The 16,678-nt window shown below is 40.3% G+C and overlaps 1 protein-coding gene across 2 annotated transcripts in view; it reads right to left on the bottom strand.

Annotated features, from left to right (window-relative positions):
- The window catches only part of NBAS (NBAS subunit of NRZ tethering complex), a 341,606-nt gene that overhangs the window by 133,525 nt on the left and 191,403 nt on the right, over positions 1 to 16,678 (bottom strand). For both annotated transcript variants that reach the window (XM_067703666.1, XM_067703667.1), the window contains 3 exons: positions 13,279 to 13,446; positions 10,305 to 10,418; positions 9,863 to 9,986 (listed from right to left, as the gene is read on the bottom strand). In XM_067703666.1, coding sequence (XP_067559767.1) covers positions 9,863 to 9,986; positions 10,305 to 10,418; positions 13,279 to 13,446 — 406 coding nt within the window. The remainder of the gene's footprint in view (positions 1 to 9,862; positions 9,987 to 10,304; positions 10,419 to 13,278; positions 13,447 to 16,678) is intronic.

Raw genomic sequence — 16,678 nt, 5'->3', positions numbered from 1 at the left:
TATTCTAGAACACTATCAAAACCGAAGGATGAAGGACTTAAGTTGTACATTTTGGACAACAGAAGATGAAGGAAGAAAAAGCATGTAAGCTTAGTCTGCTGAAAACCCTGTACTTTTGAGAAAGATTTACTTAGAGTCTAGAAATTGCACACCATCCAAACACACATAGAAACACACACACAAGCCCAGGGCTGCCATTTTGGCTTATGTCTGCCTTATGTACTTTACCATTTAATACCTGCCCAGCTGTCCACGGGACCTTTAATTTGGAGAAAAAACAAATTCCAATAGTTTCACATACTAATAATTCTTCCCTATTAATTTTCTTTCTTTGTTGCTTTTCTTATAAGATGACCTACAACTGCAACCTTATTTAGTTTTCTTCCACCCCCGTTTTTATTTTCTTCAGGTACTTCCCTTCCTTATGCACAAAAGAGGCCGATTTTCAAACAAGTATATCTAAACCCACTCATCAAAAAACAGCCCTGTCTCTTCAGAGCTCAGGAGCCCTTATTCCAAGTGAGTGGCTGATGCTCCAGCTAGTAGAGGACCACCCCTCTCCCTCTCAGAGCTGTGGTTGGTTAGGGCCAGTCTGAAGCCTGCCTGGGAAAATCAGTCCCATGACTGACTATCTTCCCGTCAGACTTTTGTTTTTTTTTTTTCTTTTTAAATCCTGCCATCAACTCAATCTTTCACTCCATTTAATGTGCATTTGGTTATTTCCAAAAACCAAAGCACCCTCAAGGGATGAAAAAATATGGTACCACTGAAGATATTCCTAAGCATATGCTACAGACCCTGAAGGAAATTCCAAAAGGAAAACAACCCAACAAAAAACAAAAACAACAAAAAAGAGCCATGACAGCATGGCTGGAACAAATGCATAGTTCCCAGAAGATACCTTTGAGAGAGAGAATCTCCATCTGAATACGTAAGTTCCAGCAGGTTTATTTTTTAAAGAGTTACATTAATTCACAGACACAACTCACAAGATGGTCACTAGCATTTCTTGAACATGTATCACTGAATACAAAGCTTTCAGCAGGCAAAAGAGAAAAGAAATAGTTAATTTCCATGAGCTAAAAGTAATGACAAAAATCACCCTCAGAGGAGTCCAAAGAATCATCACTTAATTTTCACCAAGCAGTGAAAATCATCACTTTGAAATACAAATATTTGCTCCAAGTGAATAATAACCACATGGGTTTTATTTCGTATATACAAATGTGTTCATCATTTCAAACTTTTCTGCATTTTATAATGCTTTGACACTAGGGGGGTCTTGATGATCCTGGTGAGACTGCCCTCCCAGGGCTAGCTAGTCAATTGGCAGGTAGAGCAGACGGTTTCCTGGTGAGCACGCCCTTGATCTACAGACCAACCAGTTCAGAGCCAATTCTCTGAACCACCCCCTCTCTCTCTGGCTTTTACACTACAGAGGCAATACTGCCTCGCCCTGATCACCTCAGGGCCAGGCGCCGGTCAGCCAGAGACCATCCCATAGCCCAGAGTCCAGCAGGTTATTCAAACTCTCCATCGTAAGCTTGCTCAAGCGTGCCTACCACACCTCTCCTGTTCCTTCCCTGGAAAACCCATACTCTGGCCTCATGCCTTCTGCCTCCAGGTGACCTGAGTGCCTCCCCATGTGGCCCAGGTGGCTTGCTGTGTCTTCTGTTTCTAGGGATTGGTGAGTATAAACTTCTTCCTTCATGACAATCATTTTCATGTCTGGGCGTCTGCCCACACCTGAATAAAACCAGACTCTGGGTACATTTCAGAACAACAAGTAAAACATCTATAAATGTACAATGAATCCCTGGCAAACAAAATCAGGCAGAATGATACAGCAGGAGGGAAACCATCTTCAGAACCAGAAAGTTACGGGATCAAAGCTAAGACCCACCACTGACTTACTGCACAAGTTCTTCCAATTGATCGTCCTTTACCCAGTAATTCTCATATTTCTAAAAATAGTACACTATTCTCCCAGTGAGACACATAAAACCCCAGAGTCATCTTGGACTTTACTCTCTTCTCCGCTCCCAACATTCAGATAGTCATCAAGTCCTGCTGAATTATTTCTAAAGAACTCTTTCACACATACTTTCTATTTTCACTGCCACAAACTCTAGATTGTCAGTGTTCAAAACCTGGACTCTTTCAATAACCCCCCAACTCTACCTGATGCCTTCAGTCTTTCTCCTTCCAATCCATCCTTAAAATAGTAGTTTCATACTAATTTTATAGGAATGTTCATTAAGTACTGTGTAATCATGTCTCTCGCCAGCTGAAAACACACACACACACACACACACACACACACACTCTCTCTCTCTCTCTCTCTCTCTCTCTCTCTCTCTCTCTCTCTCCCCGCCCCTCCCGCTACCTTCAATGGTTTCCCATTCCCTAAAGAAGGAAAGCTAGATTTCTTATTTAGCACTCAAGGCCTTCATAAATATGGGCCAGCCATAACTTATGGTTTTAACTGATATTATCTCTACCCTATACCCCAGCCAAATTAATCTGACATTCAAATGACCTATAATGCAAACTCTCTATAAAGAAAGTGCTCATGCCATTCCTCTATATAACAATAATAATAGTTATTATTATCATAAAATGAAAATAACTATTTAAAAAATAATCTGCTTTGATGAGCCAGATATGATAGATGCTTTGTATAAATTAGCTCTAAGTGCCACAAAAAGCTCTGCAAAGAATGCAGTATTAACTTGTTTTTACATAGGCTTGGAAAGCTATGTAAATCACCTAAACTCAGAAAGGCAGTTAATCTGTAAAGACAGTGTTATGAACCAAATATCTGTGATTCTCCCAAATTTATATGTTGAAGCCCCAGCCCTCAACATGAGGGTATTTGGAGATGAGGCCTTTGGGAAGTAATTAGGGTTAGATGAGGTCACGAGGAGTGGCATCCTCATGATGGGGTTAGTGCCCTTATAAGAGGAGACATCAGAGTTCACTTGTAAACACTCTACTCTTTCTCCCCACTCCCTCCCTCCCCCGCCCCCCCCCCCCCCCCCCCCGTCCTGATGTAAAGACACAGTGAGAAGACAGCCATGTGCTAGCCAGGAAGAGATCACTACCAGAACCCAAAAACGCTGGCACCCTGATTTCCAGTCTCCAAACTGTGAGACTAAATTTCTGTTGTTTAAGCCACTTGGTCTATGGTATTTTGTTATGGCAGCCCAAGCTGACTAATACAGACAGGAAACAAGACATACAAAATTAGATATCTCTTCTTGTTAATATGTACCAGGCTGTCGACAATATTATGCTATTGCAAGCAATGAACATATGCCATATTTTTCATGTGTGTGAACTCACAGGATAAATTCCTAGAAGCAGAATTATTAGGTTAAACAATACCCGCAGCCATAACTTTCATAGCTGTTGCCGAATTGCCACGTGTTTTTCAAATTCTCACTTTAAGCCAAGTCCTCACTGCAGCAACTCGACCAGGACTGCTACTTAGCTGGCACAACTCACCCACGTGAATGTCCATTTGGCCCATTTCTCAAGAGGCTTCTTGACATCTATTTTAACTACACAAGATGAAGATCCCTTAAGGTTGGGGTAAGTCCAAAATCCACTCCACAGGGTAAGCCTTCACTCATATGAATTGACTCCTCAGGATTAATCCTAAGAGAAAGGCACCTGGCCTATTTCCCTTCTCTGGGGAACTACGACTCAGACTTCTGCCCTACTGTCACAGGATGAACTCCAGCGAAATACAGAATAAATTCTATGTAAATTCTTCTGTGATTGGGTTCTGTTACTGGTACAGTCCTTGTGCAGATGAAGGCTATAAACTCTAGATAAAGCACAAAAGGCAAGTATCGGAAGGCACTGGAGAGGCACTGAAAGCAGACAGAGACTGGAGGGTAGATGTCATTTGGAAACATGACGTGGCACCGGTGATTTCCCATTTTTACAGCTTCTATCCTGAGGGCAAAAGCTCCTGTCTGTTCCTTGCCAGGCAGGTAAAATTTGGATAGAGAACCTGAAGTCTTAAAGAACCAGAGCCCAGAAAAACCACAACCGCTGACAAGTAAGAGAGGTCTGATAGTTTCTTATAAAACTAAACAAATCCATAATCTTTGGCCCAGCAAGTCTACCCTTAGATAGTTATCCCAGAGAAGTAAAAACACAGGTCCACAAAAACACTGTACAAGAGTTCACAGCAGCTTTTTCATAATAACCATCAACTGGAAAAAGCCTTCACGTCCCTTAACAGAAGAATGGGTAAACTGTGGTATATTCATACAATGGAATACTTCTCAGTCATTAAAAAACCAAAAAAAAGGGCTTCCTTGGTGGCGCAGTGGTTAAGAATCCGCCTGCCAATGCAGTGGACACAGGTTCGAGCCCTGGTCTGGGAAGATCTCACATGCCGCGGAGCAACTAAGCCCGTGCGCCACAACTACTGAGCCTGCGCTCTGGAGCCCACGAGCCACAACTACTGAGCCCATGAGCCACAACTACTGAAGCCCACGCACCTAGAGCCCGTGCTCCACAACAAGAGAAGCCACCACAATGAGAAGCCCACGCACCGCAACGAAGAGTAGCCCCTGCTCGCCGCAACTAGAGAAAGCCCCCATGCAGCAACGAAGACCCCACACAGCCAAAAATAAATAAATAAAATAAATAAATTAAAAAAAAAACAGCGTTGTAAAAACAAAAAAAGAGAAGAAAGAAAATAAAAACCTACTGATAGATGCAGATAAACCTCAAGTTTTACACAAAAGAACACATCCTGTATGATTCCACTGAATGAATTCTAGAACAGTCAAAACTGATCTACAGCGGGGAAAATCCAAACATTTGTCACCTGACTGGGAGTGTGGGGTGGGTGTTTTCAGGAAAGAGGCATCAACTTTCTGGGGTGATAGAAATGTTCCGTATCTTGAGAGGAGTCAGGGTTACACAGGTGCTGCACTTGTCAAAACTCACCAACCTTATGTCTACACTTAAGATTTTTGTATTTCATTGTTTGCAGATGTTATCTCACAAAAAAGTGAGAAGTGCTGACTCTAGTTAAAGATATGCACAGCGCAGTGTCAAGGGGTGGAGTGTAATGATGCCGACAACTTTGAAACATGCCAGCAAAGCAGCTGGAGTCGGTGGACGGACTAGAGCAAGTGTAGTAAAATGTTCGCTGTAGCGTCTAGGTGGAGAAGTATATGGGAGCTCGCTGTAGAATTTTCTCCACTTTTCTGCGCATTTGAAAATTCCCTCAATAAAATATTTGGGGAAGAAAAGAGAAAAAACTCCTCTCTGAAAACAGTGCCAAATGCTCAAGCTCCCCGTCAGTCATTTTTTTTCCCAAATGGGGTTTCCTGAAAGATCCTTGTAGACAAGTGTACACACGCCTCATCTCCAGCACTAAGGCAGCTGAGGTTCCGGCCACACAAAGCCCATGACCTCCCCACTGCTCCAAGACTAGAAAGACCACAATCACTGGCATCGGGTACACCACAGTCCCCTACGTCCCCAGGTTGAAAGGGAAGGGATCATATCTCTTCCCTAATCCTTAACACAACTGTTGAAGTCATCTGGTGACATCTTTCTTCTCCACAGCCAGATCACAGCTCATCAATCCCTACAACCCAGAACCCCTCCTGACTAATAACCGAATTGTTGAAGGAAACTGATGGTGGAGGGACCAGTGGGGAAGGGAGTGGGGAGAGACACGATAACTGCCCACACTTCACACCACCCGAACTTTCCCAGCAGCCCTCACTGAGGCTCAATTATTCTTGCAAAGTGGAAATCAAGCCCCCACGTACGGGAAGCTTCTCAGAGTCTGAATCTGTGAGCCATCTGATGCGACGCAGGACAAAATGATCAATGAGGATCTGAAGTAGACCAGATCCCACGGGCTTTCACTGGGACCCACCAGATGTCAGGCTGGCCACAGACTGGGTCACAGTGATTTTACATTGCCATTTAAGTTTTTTTTTTCTTTTCCCCAAAAAAGGCCTGCCCTACATTTAGCAGTGTGCATGAATTTAATTTGCAGTGCTTATTCTCTAACCTTGAATACAATGCATTTTCTAAACAAGTTATACAGCCAAAATCAGATGAAAGCTACGTCTTAAGCCTTCAAGCACTAATTGTCTGCAAAGGAAGTGCCTCTGGAAAGCACTCTATTATAAATTTAATTCCAGAACTAAATTCACAGAGGAAGGCTGCCCATATTATTGATTTGGAAATCATTAGCCATTAAATCATTCATTTAGCTAAATAAATAATGATCAGTTTTCTTCAGCTAGTCTCCATAAAAACCTTTTCATCAACTCTATTAAAAAATCCTGAAAACGCAGCTCATGTTGGGAAGTTTAATTTGTACCGTGACCTACTTCTGAACCAAAGTCAGGAGTCCCATTTTTACGATTTTTAATTTGGGTCATTTAACCTATATCATTCATCAAATCTGCTGACTTTCTGACAAATATTTGATATTATAAAATAGCCAGAGATATCTGTCTCAAATATATTAGCATTATCAAGAGAAATCAAACATGTTGATCATTTTGTAATATACAGGAGTATCAAATCACTATGCTGTATACCGGGAACTGACAGTGTTGTAGGTCAATTATACTTCAAAAACAAGCAAACTCATAGAAAAAGAGATCAGATTTGTGGTTACCAGAGGCGGTGGGTAGCGGGACAGAGAATTAGATGAAACTGGTTAAAAAGCAGTACAAACTTCCCCTTATACATAAGTACTAGGAATGCAATGTACAACATGATTAATATAATCAACACTGCTGTATATTACATAGGAAAGTTATTAAGAGGGTAAATCCTAAGAGTTCTCATCACAAGGAAAAATATTTTTTTATTTTTCCTTTATTTCCTATCTATATGAGATGATGAGTGTTCACTAAACTTATTTTGATAATCATTTCATGACGTATATAAGTCAGATCACTACACTGTACACCTTAAATTCATACAGTGCTATATATGTCAATTATATTTCAATAAAATTGGAAGTGAATAAAAAGAGATACACCACACATGTCAGGTTCATTCAACTCAGAATGCCATTTAACAGATGCAACAAAAGGCATGCAGGGAAGGGTATGGCCATAGTCTGTTGACTGACTTATTATAAATTTCAAGGGTTAGGAATAAATATCTAAATGTACTTTTAAAAAAAATGAAACATCTAGTATTCTAATGTATCAGACCTATAAGATCACATTTTATTTGTACCTACTTTATAATAAAGTTGCCTGTTTATCTGCAAAAGAAAAGGAGATATCAAATGTGAGAGTTTATGAAAATGCTTCATAATTTCATAAACCCAAATGTAAATTAAAGGGATGATTTATATTAAAATCACCTCTATATTTAAAAAGTTCCATTCTTAATATACACAGTAGGTACTCTGAAATGTTTTTCCTATTCAACAATATTAGAAAAAAAATTTTTTTTAAATATTTTAATGAACTTGGGTTCTTTCCCATGATGGGATATTAAAATCTGTCAAAAAGGACAATTTGAAGAAACACTGGGGCAGAAAGAAAATCCCTAAAATCCCACTAAAATCTCACAGACACTACAGTACTAAGAATAGAACACACATCTCTGGGCACTTGGATTCAGATTCACCAAAAGCATAGTCTCAATTCCTGTCCCAGTAACTGTCATGCACGTACTGTACCTAGTCTCATCATTGTGAAGAGACACTGATTTTGCACCTATCATACAGAAAACCCTGGTAAAAGTGTTAGAAATAGATATAGCACTCAGGATATGACCCTTAAGCTGAAAAGACCAGACACAGACATAAAAGATACAGGTGGCTTTCTCCAGGCTGCCAGGAAGCAGGTGTGTCAGAGTTTGAAGAACAGACATATGACGGTTGGAAAGAATCTGTTATCTTTCGTGAAACATCCAAAGGGTCTTAACCATTGTTTCACAACTGAATCACCTGAGGAACTGTAAAAGATATCTGATGTGTTTGGACCCCACTTCAGGGATTCTGAAATAAATGGTCTACATTGGATCCCAGGCTTCGGTATTTCTTAAAAATACCCTAAGTGATTCGAATGTGCAACCAGCATGGAGAGCTATGGCAGCAGGCCTTGAAAACAAGGTGAAATCATAATTGGATGGACTGAAGTACGAGATGGCCAATGGCAAGGAAGTCAGTGCAGGGCAGGACTAGCCTTTAGGAAAAGGTGCGCAGACGGGGCCCCATCATCACCACTAAAGAGCAACAATCCAGAGGTGGAACATACAGGCCGTTATGCCCACTGTACAGATAAGGAAACAGAATAATATTCTTCTTCTTGAAACCCCCATAGCATTCAGTAGCAGGTTCACTTAAAATGTTTAACTCAGCACCCGTGTTCCTTCCAGCCAACTGCTGCCTCGTTTCTTCACTGGTTGCCCACACTGTCTCTCCTCTCCGGGTATTAGAGCAACACACAAATCCCTGAAAAATCATGATGCCTATCTTCTTTGCTTCTGTGCATCTTCTTCCCTCTACCTAAAATATCCCCCTTCTGCCTCTCCTAACACAGCTCCCTCTCAAATTCCCCCCTTTTTCATGTACTATACTCTTATTCATCCTTCAAAACTCAGGTCAAATACCACCCGCTCCAGGAAGCCTCTTCACACGCCCTCTTCACTCAGCGGTCATACGTCTGTCATCCCAATGCCTCTTGTGTTTGCCTGTCTTAGCGCTTACACATAAATTTGTCTCCTCACTTGACTGCAAGCCCACTGAAGATAAAAATAGTGTCTTCGGGCTTCCCTAGTGGCGCGGTGGTTGAGAGTCTGCCTGCCGATGCAGGGGACACGGGTTCATGCCCCGGTCCGGGAAGATCCCACATGCCACGAAGATGCTGGGCCCGTGAGCCATGGCCGCTGAGCCTGAGCTCCGCAACGGGAGAGGCCGCAACAGTGAGAGGCCCGCGTATCGCAAAATAAATAAATAAATAAATAAAATTAAAAAATAAAAATAAGTTATAGCATCAGGTTTCTGGGAACATGGCAGTTCTATTCCCCACACACATTTCCCCAAGTTTTATTCCACACAGCAATGTGCTCCATTAAGAGACAGCATCATCCAGGCTCACTGGTAGTTAGATGTAGCCAGCAATAGGTAAGTGGAAGTCCTGGACAGGACTGCCAAGAAAACTGTTTTTCCCACCCCGCTTTCCTCCTTACTGATGCCTGGAATATAGACAAGATAGCTCGAGCCCCAGTAGCCTTTAAACCCTGAGGTACCACTAAGGATGGTAGAGCAGAGAGAGAGGGAAAATTGAAAAAAAACAAAAAAAGTCAAGACAATTACCCTGGAACCTTGAAAAGAAGGAGGCTGAAGAGGAAAAAAGTACAAATGGCAAGTTGTCTTTGGTAAACTCGCATACATTTCATTCTTTTCAAAAAATTTCACATGGAAAGATATGTCACCATGCAGAAAAGTCTTAAGATGAAATATACAACTACATTCCATGAAACAAGCACTTAAACATTCTTAACTAATCCATAAAAGCAGGAAAAAAGGAAATATTTATTGAGCACTTTATATCATTCACTATAAGAATCACTTTACATAATTAGCAACCTTAAGATAGGAATTATATCTTATTTACCTTTTAAATCCTCAATTGGTAAGTATCCAGAAAAGAGTAGATACTCCATAAATGATTTTAATCAATGAATAAATAGATGTATAAATGATGGTGTCAAGTTAAGCCATTCAAAATTACTGAAAATGTTATTGTTTTTCCCAACCCTCATTCATTTATACAGTCTCATCTATTATTCTCCTAATATAAGTTACACACTGTCGGGGAACTAGAACCTTCTTTCATACCTTCCGTTGTTGGAAATACTTCTTCTCCTTCAGTTTTAGTCTCTGCCAGTTTCCCAGTTCTCAGCAATACTTCTGCAAAGCTTTCTACCGGGACATGCTGATAGGTGCCATAGGTCACTTCAGACTAGACAAAAGAAGCAGTTACACCATTTGGCAGGGTGTCTTTTTCTCTATAAAGATATTCTTAGAAAACATAATGACAGGAATTTTATCTTCTGGTAACTTGAATTACTGAAGCACGTTATTTTATGTAAAATTATAAATAGATTTTAGTCTCATAACATGTTGTATATGAAACAAATCACATAAAACCAATGAACAACATGAGTAAGAACAAAGCAAAAGAAGTACATTTTCAGGAAAATGGTAAGTTTTGTTCATTGTAAAATGGCCACAACACCATGACAGCTAAATCCGTGTCCTTAGGCACACTGTACCTTACCTCTACAGCAAAGGGATTGGAGATGACAGATTCGTAAAAAGGATGACAGCCTTGTTTTTCTAGGCCTTCATTGGCTCTGGTTCCAATTCGATAAGCACCACCAAATTCTTGTCCCTAAACAGAACAAAGTGAAGAACACTGGATAAAAAGAAAGAGACCTGGGAGGGGAGGTGGAGGAGGAAGGGAAGGAAGACAGAACAAACAGATTTCAGGAGAAACGCATCAATGTGCATGTGTGATCCAAAGAGAGAGTGTCAGAGTGACACCGATATCCCGCGGAGAATGTGAGAATAATCACCATATTCTAAGCGCAGCACTTCAACCTTACCCTGAAGGGCCTTTTGATTTTCCTGGTCACTTTGATATCACTGAATCAGAAACATCGAAGCAATCGGTGTTACACACATGGCCAACATTCCATGCAACAGTCAGAATAACCTTTCCAGAACATCATTCTGTGCATACTGTTCCCTTGCTCCCAAATCCTTCAGTAGCTCTGAATAACGCAGTCAACAGTATTCAATCTCAACTGCAGAGAATAACATTCAAACTTATTAAATGTTAATTAGCTTTAAAGACTAACTCTCCACACCAACTAAACCATCTACTTTATGCATCCTACCGGCCACTATGCCCTTCTTCCATTATGAGGGTAATGGTCCATGCTGACTGCCCACCTCTCCTTCCAGGCCCACCTCAGACCGCACCTGCTGAAACCGCACCAGATGGAGACAAGGTACGACTGGGCCCCCTGCATCACTCCCACCTCGTCCACAACTACAACCCACACAGATGCCTTCATAAGACTGGTCATCAGTATTCCTCATTAGCAGTATTATAGTATCCCTACCATGGTTAACTGTCTTTATGTTTTGCTCTCCTCAAATAGATTGTAAAGAGCCCCTTATTGGAAAGCCAAGTAGAAGATATTCACCCATTCCTCCAAAGTTTATTGAGCACTTACTTTAGGCCAAGCATAGCCTCTGGAAACAACCAAGGTCCTGCTGCAAATGATGTTAGAAGTTACAACTGACACTTACTAGAAACTATACATTAGGCACAGTATCCAACACCTCATCTGAGACATAGACCCTCAAAACACCCCAACAGGTGAGACAGAAAAGTAACCCTAACCATAATCCAGTGTGATAAATGAAACGAAGAGAGATGCACAGACTTAACCCAAAGTCAAGCCCACTGCACGTCAGTAAGTGGTTTCTTCTGGGCGATCATCCTTAGTTCTCTTTCCTGCATATCCCACATTCAGACCATCATCAGGTCCACAAAATACATCCCTGAACCAAACACTTCCCACTTCCTTCATGGCTACCCTAATCCAAACCACCAACATCTCTCACCTGGAGTCCTGGAAGAGAGATCCATCTTTTTGCTTCACTCCTGACTCACTACTGATGGCTCTCTACACAGAAGTTAAATAGACTTATGAAAAGTAAAGTTGGATCACACAACAGCATTGTCTGAATTTTCCAACAGCTCTCCGTGCTGCTGAGAATAAAACGTGTAGTCCTTATCGCAGTCTATGGAAGGCTTTGCATGGTGGGCCTCTTCACCACCTCTCTGATCTCATCTCCTACCATTCTCCCCACTCATCACTCTGCTCCCCCTTACTTTGGCCTCCTTTCTGTCTGCAAAGATGTCAAGCACATTCCTTCAAAACGTACTTGCCCTACTTGGCTCAATCAGCTTTCTGCTCAGAGTGATTCCTCTTCTGAGAAACTAACTTCCCTAATCAGAACTTCACTCCCCCGGGTATCACTCACTATTCCCTTACCTGGCTTAATGTTATCTTCATAGTACTCATTACCACCTGCCATTTCATTATTATACAAATATTGCTATCGGTTGGTTTCTTTGTCTCCTCCACTGGGATACAGGTTACACAAGGGAAGGGAATTAGACTGAAGGATTTCCCCACTCTTTTCCCAGTGATGAGCACATTATCTGACACATGGAAAATGCCTGTATTTGCAGAATTAATTAATAAATAAGATACTCAAATGTTCAGGGTGCATTTATAAAAAGGCACGTTTCTTTTTCCTCTTAGTTTTCCAGTAAGAGATTAAAGGATGGATGGCAGTGTGAGAATGCAGAGAAGACAGCAGGGACACAGTGGGTTAAGATGTCACAGAAAACAAACTCAATTGTTCTACTGCTTGTCTTGACCTCTACTTGCAGAATACGTGAAAGAATCGGTTAAACCATTCTCTTTACCTAAAGGCCCTACTAAAGACTGAATGTTTGTGCCCCCCGCCCCAAATTCATATGTTGAAATCCTAACCCCAGTGTAATAGTATTAAGAGGTGGGGCCTTTGGTAGGCGATTCGGTCACGATGGCAGAACCCTTGGGAATGAGATTAATGCCCTTATAAAAGAGACTCCAGAGAAGTCCCTCACCCCTTTTGCCGTGTGAGGACACAGCAAATAGATGGCGGTCTATGAACCAGGAAGCAGGCCTGCATCAAATACTAAATCTGCCAGCGCCTTGATCTTGGACTCCCCAGTTTCCAGAACTGTGAGAAATAACTGTCTGCTGCTTAAACCACCCAGTCTACAATATTTTTGTTACAGCAGCTCGAGAGAACTAAGACAGCCCCCAGGCTGGCTCCTAGCACTTCTCTTCCACTACTGGCCTATAGAAAAATAGCAAAAGAGAGAGAGCCTTGATAAACATCATTTTCCTTTTCATCCCAGTAAACTTCAATTCTGACATATAAACCAAGCCGTACTTAAATCCGTATTGCTGTCTTTTGCAAATATTGTATGGTAGTATATTACATTCCATAAAATCAATTACTCATTCCCTATCTGATGCGAGGCCTAGATTTCTTAAGAGATTATTTTAATAATCCAAAGAAGATAAAGCTGTAACAACAGTGAAACCAACTGAAGAGCATGCTAATGAACTGATATAAACCACACCAATTGAATTAAAAAATCAAGATGCATTGCTTACTTGAAGGGGTCGAAGGTAAGTCAATGACTTCTTCCACCACTGCCCATCGCTGACGGCCTGCAGCACAGCCCTGGTGGTGGTCGTGGTGTTGGAAAGGACTTTCATGGTGGTAGCAGTGGTCCAGTGGAACAGGTCAGCTGAGTTGCTGCCTGGGACACTTACTTCATCCTATGTTAAAAAAAAAAAGAAAACGGCAAGAGCAAAAACGTGGGAAGTCACAAGAACAGAGCAGAGAGTGATAATGTGACTACTTAAAATTATCAGACATGAAGACAAATAGATCTACAAATCCATCTTTGCCAGTAACAAAAAAATGTGAAACAAAAGCACTATTAGCACATTGTACCTCCTCGAATCATTTACAAAAGAAAGTTCAGTAAAGGAAAATACATCTTAGTGCATTAGTCAAAGAAATATTTATAAGGCAAAGAATGGGTTCATCATTTTTTTACCAATATAATATCCTCCAATGAGATACTCATGCTTGTTTCTTTGACAAGACATGTTAAAGTATTTATTATTTAGATTAATTAAGAAATATTCATTTGAACAATGCTACCGTGACCCAGACAAACTTAGAAGATTCAGATGATCCACCCTTAAATGTGGAAAGGTATTTTGTTTATCACGTAAACAAGTGGATCATTATTAGTATTTAAAAGGTTTATAATGTGGAACCTCCTGCCAATCTTGAAGCAATCAGCTAAAATTCGAACTCTCCATTTACTAACCCAAGAGATTCCATGTGGAGAAAAATGCCAACACATTAACATCTGTTTAAACAGAAATGACAGCAACTACATCTGCTTTTGATCAAAGAAAGATAAATTTGTTCTACAAAAGCCAAGTTTTTGGTTTAGTATCTGTCTATTCCTACTTATTTTTTCTGTCGTATCCCAGTTAAAGGAAAGAAAAATTAAGGTCTAGTCTTGCAATTTAAATAGCTTTCTTGTCAATAATAGAAGAATAGTTTAATTTGGCTATTTAGGTTTATACCACATCATTCATTAATATGTTATTTAAGTAATAAAAAATGATAAATCATGTAATCACTCAATAATTACCAAGACATCATCACACAAACACTTAGGACAAATTCACCATTTTAGACCAACCTGACAGTTGCTATATCTGGTTGGTAGAATTATGGCCCCCCAAAAATGTCTATATCCTAATCCCTGGAACCTGCAAGTATATTACATTACATGGCAAAGGGCCTCTGCAGATATGATTAAGAACACAGACCTTGAGGTGAAGAGATAATCTTGAATTATCTGAGTGGAACTAACCTAATCACGTGAGCCTTTAAGGCAGAGAACCTTTCCCAGCTAGGGTCACAGAGATGCCATGGGGGGAAGAGGCAGGACAGATGTGAAGCATGAGGGGATTCAACCCGTCATTGCTGGCGTTGAAGATGGAGCGAGGGAGCCATAAGCTAAAGAATGCAAGAAGCATCTAGAAGCTGAGAAGAAACTTCAGCAAACAGACAGCAAGGCAATGAGGACCTCAGTCTTACAAACACAAGGAATGAAATTCTGTCAACAACATGAATGAGCATGGAAACAAATTCTCCTCTAGAGCCTCCAGAAAACAACACGGCCCTGCCGGCACCTTGATTTTGGCTGAGACTCTAAGCAGAAACCCACCCAAGCCTGCCCGCTTTCTGTCCTATGGAAATGATAAGGAATCAATGTGCATTGTTTTACAGCTGCTAAATTATAGTAATATATTATAGCAGCAAAAGCAAATGACTACATCATGTTAGGATCCTTAATAATTTCTAGAAAAGCATTTGAATTTTATTCTTACTGCTAATGTATTTAAGCTGTATTAACCAATACTTACAGTTTACCTACTTTGCTGTTGGTTAAGTTTTCTCAAAAGATTTTCTTATTTTTTAACATGAAAAAGAATTGTGTCCCAGCACTAGAAGAAATGATAGTTATGTGATGCAACAGAGGTGTCAGCTAATGCTACAATGGCAACTATACTGCAATATTAATATATCAAATCAATGTATTACACACCTTAAACTTACACAATAATGTATGTCGAGTGTATCTCAATTAAAAAAATTTTTTTAAACCTCTGTTTCCCATGACCACTTCTGGTGACACAGCAGGCTATAAAACAATTATTCCATTTCATAAAATAAACCTAAAATTTACTCTGTTCATATGGATTGGCTAACTCAAGACAGAAAGTTTTAAACATGGAAACTGAAAAGTTTGTTTCAGAAGATAAATGAAATTCCAATGCACAGAAATGTACATGATAAAAGGATTTTCTGGGAGAGATTCCTCCCTTATAAGAATTATAAAAGAGAAAATAAAATAAAAGGCTCATTTAGACTGCAGAAGAAGCATTTAATTTGGGGGCAGTCTACCAAGATTATAGTGTAACCAGAGGCATTAATGAGGAAGCAGTTTTCTTTCAACTCCATGTAATAGGGAAAGCAAAAAGAGGTTAGGCAAAATTTACTCCTGAAATGATTACTACTGGCAGTTTTTATATTCATAGTTGCACACTGCTAATTAATTTACAGTGTATAAGCAGAAATAGATCAATCCCCCAAACCAAGTCAACAACTCCCAGCATAAAATTTAACATGGAATCTCATTAATGTCAAGTGTTACACAGCTCCAAGGTTAACCTCCTAAGCACTAATAATAGTTTTCAAGTCCTACAATAGACAACATAACCAAACAGGTTCACAAGAACAAGGACAGTTCCATACATCAAGCGTGGCTTACAGAAACAATTCTCGTTGATCAATTACTATAGTAATCTATTTAGGAGCTGCTCTCTCTGGTATCTGGTAATTTGAGGGTTAATTTCTGGGAAACCTGTTTGCCAACTGAGAACTGAGCTGGTGGTACCCATAACCTAGGTAAGGATCCCAAATAGAGTTCAAACTCAGCTCAGCCCCGACCCTCTCTACTCCAACATATCTGCAAATAATCCAAAGTACTTCCCTGCACCTAACACTTACTTACAGCAAATTTCATCCTGAATTCGAAATATTAAGAATGCAACCCTTATTACTGGCGATACTACTTCTGGAACTATTTATGAGAAGAAGCAGCAGAAAAATACCCCGTGTTGTAAATCACTCTGAAGTCTGACTCTGCTTCAGTTCATCTGCTAATTAACAGGCCAGGCTACAATTTAGACGTTCTCATCTTTGGGAGTCATAGCCCCCTCTACATTTCTAATGAAAGCTATAACTGCTTTCCCCAGAAAACTGAATGCACATGCATGTGTACATACATGAACACACAAAGCCACAAACAGACATATACTAACACAACAAATTTGACACACTATTTCAGGGGCTTTAGGGACTGAATCCTTTTTGAATCTTCTATCATTCTTGGATCCAGATGAAGAGAACTGTAGT

The sequence above is a fragment of the Pseudorca crassidens genome, chromosome 14 (assembly GCF_039906515.1).
Source record: "Pseudorca crassidens isolate mPseCra1 chromosome 14, mPseCra1.hap1, whole genome shotgun sequence".
Lineage (NCBI taxonomy): Eukaryota > Metazoa > Chordata > Mammalia > Artiodactyla > Delphinidae > Pseudorca > Pseudorca crassidens.
Note: the sequence above shows the minus strand (reverse complement) of the source record. Positions and strands in the feature narration are given on the sequence as shown.